General features: G+C 38.2%; 1 protein-coding gene and 1 pseudogene across 1 annotated transcript; both read right to left on the reverse strand.

The window, feature by feature from the left end:
• Window positions 1-1,572: 1,572 nt before the first annotated feature.
• LOC139782765 (protein-L-isoaspartate O-methyltransferase domain-containing protein 1) lies at window positions 1,573-3,993 on the reverse strand. Its single transcript, XM_071721808.1, has 4 exons — window positions 3,623-3,993; window positions 3,424-3,558; window positions 3,097-3,348; window positions 1,573-3,002 (listed from the first exon to the last, which is right to left on the reverse strand). The coding sequence occupies exons 1-4, from the start codon at window positions 3,927-3,929 to the stop codon at window positions 2,002-2,004; spliced, it is 1,695 nt and encodes a 564-aa protein (XP_071577909.1). The 5' UTR covers window positions 3,930-3,993; the 3' UTR covers window positions 1,573-2,001.
• Window positions 3,994-4,830: 837 nt separating this feature from the next.
• LOC139782782 (uncharacterized) lies at window positions 4,831-5,942 on the reverse strand (annotated as a pseudogene).
• Between the last annotated feature and the right edge of the window lie 260 nt (window positions 5,943-6,202).

Raw genomic sequence — 6,202 nt, forward strand, 5'->3', positions numbered from 1 at the left:
CGCCCACCCCCTCAGGCACCCCCCATCCCCATTCTCCACATAGATTAATCTGTGGCCTGTGTGTATGTATGTGCGCACGAGTATTGGTATCATGACTACGTTTACATACTGCTTATAATCCGGTTTAATAACTACTGTATACTACCTGATCCAAAATTTGTCTTCTTTTTATAACGATCATTGAAATAAGAACCTATTTTATTGATATTCAAAACATTTGAGTCAATTTTTTATATTTATACATATAGTACAAAAGTTGTAGTTTAAGTATCAAAAAAGGCTCATATCTAAATGATCATTATGATCAAAAAAGAACAATTTTGAATCGGATAGCATACGGTAGTTATTAAACCGGATTATATTATAAGCCGCTGTGTAAACGTCGTTGTCATTGTCGGGACTCGATGGAGAGAAATTCAGTACAATTCACAATATAATAAGTGAAACAGGATATAATAGGATCGATATAATAGGTGCTTTCCATTTACATCAAAACTCAGATAATTCTCACTTGTGACGTGGTTCTATCCTTTTTGGCAATTAATGAATAATAAAGACAGAATGACATCACAAGTGAGAATTATCTGAGTTTTGATGTAAATGGAAAGCAACTAATATACAATCAATTTAGAGAAAACGTCATTTACGGTCAGAATTAGATCTTGGTAGCCTAATGATATTATTCGCGTGAATTTTAAATTTTCTGGGCGACGACGATGACATTTCTTAAATATAAATTTTCAGATTCGGACTTTGCGTTGCAATCTCCGCTCGTAGGGCACGTAGAGGAAAAATAAAAACACTTTTACCGTATAACTTAAATCTAAAGCTATCGATTAAGCTTACTCGGAACTTGATCGATTCAGCCGGGTTATATAAGATCCGATAATCTCGGGTACTTGAAAGTCTCTCCGACTCGAGTAAAGATACTCGAGGTGCGAGACACTATCGTCACTATATATCGTGTCTCTTGATGTACAATTCTTCACCCTAGCAAACCGCGCGTCGTTACTATAACGGTCTTAAAATGCAGTCTCAACTGAAGCTAGAACAGTACGATCACATTATTAAATCAATCAATTTAATCGCACTAACACAAATCTTTAGAATTTTAGATTATACAATATGGAAAGTATGGGATATATAGGATATGTTGCGTAAAATAACACCCCAATATGATTCAGTGTGAACAATTCAAATCAATTGGCGCCGTCAATTATAAATTGGGTCTGTTTTCTATTGTTAAACTGGCTGCACTAGTTTAAAGTATCTTTTTTACTCCACATTGGAAAACAAACTCTGACCTAACGCAGCCAGTTCAGCAATAGAAAACAGACCCAATGTGGATCACAGCTTCTGATGTCGGCTGTGAACCGATATCGAAAGCATGGTCTTCCAAAGTGGATCGCAGTTCTTATTTTTGCGATTCTTTTCTCAATTCCTTAATTTTTCTTTATCGATTCTCAGAATGCAATGGCATCGAATTTTAAAAAGTAGTCTTTAAAGAGTAGAGGGTCTCAAGTGACGCAGACATTTCGTAGGAGAGACATCATAAATAAATAAAAGATCATATATATGAAATTACGAGACTTTAATCTTTTTAATAATCTCATCCCTAGATATCCCAATTATACATGTACAATTTTATACCTTGTTTCTATTCATTACGTCAAAATAACTAGGAGATTGAAAGGAAAGTTGCAGGATGTAGGAACGATAGATAACTAGACACTGACGAAAAGGTCGTACGTCAGTGACTCATCGTTATCTGCAGACCGCATAAGTATATCTCGGCGACGGTTAAGTAGCGCCGTTAGATACGACAGGAGTTCGTTTCGAAAATATCACTCGGGACCTAGAACACTCGTGCGGTAAGTTACGTAAGAACAAACGCATACGCGAGAGAAAGAGAGAGAGAAAGAAAATCAGCGTAAGATCGTTGCGTGATAAAAAGTTATATATATATATTTTTTAAATAAGAATAATAATAACGTGACTCGCTTATAATTTCCGGTTATAATTCATATACAGCTTTATTGAGAAAGGCAACGGTAACTGTTCTATCTTTTCCTTCATGTAAACGGCGAACGCGTCTCTATCGATATAGTGCGCGACGGTTATGTCCTTGCCGGTATTAGAGCCTCTCGACGTGCGGGAGCACGCGTTACCGCCGCACGACTTGTAAATCGCAATCTCGGGCAAATCCACGTCCATCGCGTCGCCCGCGTCCGTGGTGTCGGTTATGTCCGAGTCTGAATGATTGGTATTTGAGCTAGAGCTGCTGTCGTTGTTGCTGAAATTCGCGTCATCCACTATGCCGCTGTCAGTTTTCTCGCGCTTCGCGATCTTCTTGCGTTGCACGAACGTGTTCTCCTGTTCGGCATCGCTGTCGCTGTCGCTGTCGCTCATATTGGAGTACGCGGCTACGCTAGATCTCTCCGCGTCTCGTTTACTTCGCTCCTCCGTTCCGTTGTTGTTGTCGTTCGTGTCTGTGGCGACAGAGGAGCTGTGACCCGCGCTCGTGTCGTCCGTGCTCGTACTCGAAACAGCATTTCTCGCAGCGGATTTCCGTCTCTGCTGGCGTACAGGGAAATCTGTGTTCACACCAATATCACGGGTGCTCTCGTGGGCATGCAAATTCAAAACCCGTTGAGTCTCTTCACTGTCTTCACCGTTCTGATTTGGTTGTATGACCGCTCGTACCAGTTGTAAGCTCGTCGTGATGGCTTCTCCCGGCTGAGCATCGGCGAGATGCGCATTTAGCAAGAAACGCGCCCGTCCAGAAATTTCTTGCTCATCGTCGGTTAAAGCTTCGTCGGATTCCTCAAAAATAGGTATTACGAAACGTCGGAGGGTATGTTGTTGCGCGGTTGGTCTCTGCTGTACCGGCAATACAGACTTCACAGTCTCGAGCTCGGGATGCTCGAACCAAATATTATGACGTAGATGATGCCGGATTCTACCACGACACAGTTCTTGCAGAGATAAGGGATTGTACTCCGCTGCAACATAGAATTTCAAAAGTGATGTAAATAACTGTCGTAAAATCAATGTTTGAACAAATAAAAAATATATATATTTATGAACTGTACGTACGCAGGTGAAATAAATTGTGTTCCGAGGACGGAGGTACGACTAGAGTCGCGAAAGATACGGGAAGCATTGTGTTCTGCAACCATGTGTTCTCATCCACTCTTTGCATACGTAGCAATTGATCTTTGTAAGGCATTACCAGTATACCGCCAACGCGAACGAATTGCTTGATAAATGCCTCGTGGCTTTCAGGACACGCTGCGCCACAATACACTCTGTCATATTGTTTGCCAGGTATGATGCTAAGACAATTTCCTGTTGGATATATTATTATGTAACATTTGTCATAAATCCATTGTCATCTTGCTAAGATCGAAGAAATTGTCTTACCTTGTATGAACACAGGTTCGCAGAAATCGAACTCATTTAAAGCCAATGACGTTTGCTTGAATTCCTCCAATCTTTCGTACGCATATCTTAAACAATCTTCGTGTAACTCAATACCGTGATTTACACCGTGTTGTTCTGGAAAAGATACAAAAGATATACTTATATTCGATATTAATTTTCAAAGCAGCAATTTCCTTACTTATCAACAGTCCCGCCATTGTGCTGAGGTAGCCAGTTCCCGATCCAAGATTCAGGAAGCTTAAACCAGGTTCTAAACTAAGTCCTTCCAACACTTCGCTATATATACAGGGAGCTGATAAATGTATATTTCCATGTTTCCAAGCTAGGTCCTTGTAAGCGCCTTCTCGGTAAGCAGACAGAACGTAGTCTGCTCTATCTATAGCTCTAAAAACTTGTTCGACCTTCTTCGTTCTGATATATCCCGATTGCATTAAATTATCCACTAATTCATCGTTGTCTTGCCCACAGCTTACAGCTCCTCCCATGATTATATCTATATATTCAGTATTCTATAACAAATCCAATAAATATAAATCAATTTATTATTATATTATTATGCAAACAATTATCAAAGAAATAGCAGACCTTAATAGAAAGTTAAATAAAAAATGGCTTGTTTATAAACAAATCTAAACGAAGATATTTAAGCTGGAAAGGACTATCAAGTGCGAATACAATATTCACAATATATTCATAGTATTATTAGGTTACTTGAATTTTTCTTTCCCAAATGTTTATTCAGGGTGTCTAAATAAAATCTTTTGAATCTTTCTGCAGAACGTCTAACACAAGATTCATACTCTAATAGTCAACGGCGACCTTTGGAGGAAGCAAAATTTCTATATTTCTCTCATTCTTATGATAAGATAAGCATGATCAAATAGCTTGGTATCTTGATTAGTCTTGAACCAGAGATATTGACCTCCTTTTGTTATTTTATGGAAATTATCTTTGAAATAAAGTATTCATGATATTGTTAAGGTCTAAGATCTTTATGGTTTATCAATCCAATTAGGATTAAACTAGACGTGAGTAAAACAATATACGAGCAAAAGGATATTGATATGTACAGGCTTAATTATCCTTATTTAGATAATATAATTTGCTTCAGCAAAGCAAATAAATAAATAGACATTTATTTTTCAAAGTAACAAGTAAGTTATATTTATAAATATATTGACACGTCATATGTATTCTCTCTCTCTCTCTCTCTCTCTCTCTCTCTCTCTCTCTCTCTCTCTCTCTCTCTCTCTCTATCTCTCTCTCTGGAACTAGTGAAGAAAATCATATCTCATGTAAATTACATAATGAGATTAGAAGGCTTAACATAATAGTGATTCGTAATAGTAGTAGATTCCGTATAGTTCCATGATTTATTTGCGATGGTTAATCGTGGAAAGATGCACTCTTCGGAGGTCGAGAGACACTCAAACAATTTATTCTTGCATCTCTCTTTCCTTGATTTTCACGTGCAAGCTCCTCTTTGTACCACATATGCGCATTACGAGCTGCATGTATCAAATCTTTCGTTATGACGAAATTTTCAAGTCCTCCCTTGGCATTGACTGTATCATAGATGGTTCTTTGAGCGATCAACGACTTTTCTTTTTGATTTTCGATGAAACATTGCTTATTTACGGAAAAACCTCGTTCTACGGGCAGCGTTTCCGTGAGAAAGAATCATGACGCTTTTCATGAACTTGACAAATTTTCGTAATCTTTCTTACTGCAACTCGTGATAAGATCGACCCAGAATGATCCAAACGAATCTCGGATCGCTTGAAAGTTTTAAACTTCTCTTGAACGACGGGATATTATACTAATACTATGAGATGTCCGTACTCGCGGTCAATTTTATCAACCGTTATTTCCGATATCAAATTATTTTCCACATAAATCCGTAATGCGAAAGACAACCGCTTATAAGCGCTTTCTCCTCGACTCGTTATGCCGGATCCATGCAAGAAACGGCTTTTGTTAGAGGAAATTTGAGAGGAGAGCGAACCATAATCTTCTCTACAAAGATTTGAAGACATTGGCGTACTTGGTTTTTAAATTGTAGTATTTCGAGATCCGAAATGCCTTTTTCGTGTTTGAGTGCAACTTCAGTGCGCATATCCAACTTTTATGTATTTCGTTGTACCAAATTATCCTTCTTAGTAACGTCGATTTGGAAAGATCCGTTTCCTTCAAGTTCAGGACATCATCCTTTACGAATCTCCTCATGATAGATCTCACAAGTGCATAAATTTCATCGTAAAGAAATAAAGTCAACGGATGATCGGATTGAAATTCGGACATAAATGGCTGTACATCGCTCGCGAGGGATTGAAAAAAGGTCAATTTAGGAACGAGTAATTTGTCATCTACGCGGTCGAAACCGTTTCAAAACTAGCGCATTTCGGAATCTTTTTTTCTTTGATAACTTTTGCCACATATTTACATACATTCGGTAGAATGCCACGAGCTCGTTCAGCAACAGCGATTTTCCAACCACGAATTCCACACAAAAAATATTATATATATATACACGTCATCGATGTCGTGACTCTTTCTGTCTCAAAGTTTCTGATTAATAATTTTTTTGCGAGATAAAAAAAAAAAGAAAGAAAATGTCATTTTTTAAGTTTTTAACGAAATTCCAGAAAAGTCACAAAATTCCATGACTTTTCCATGACTTTTCCAGGAGCACGCAGATTCCCTGACATTTCCAGGTTTTCCAGGTTTCCATGACCGCTAGACACCCTGTTATTATCTA

The sequence above is a fragment of the Temnothorax nylanderi genome, unplaced genomic scaffold, assembly GCF_030848795.1.
Source record: "Temnothorax nylanderi isolate EJ_2023f unplaced genomic scaffold, tnyl_v1.0 TNYL_tig0439_pilon, whole genome shotgun sequence".
Lineage (NCBI taxonomy): Eukaryota > Metazoa > Arthropoda > Insecta > Hymenoptera > Formicidae > Temnothorax > Temnothorax nylanderi.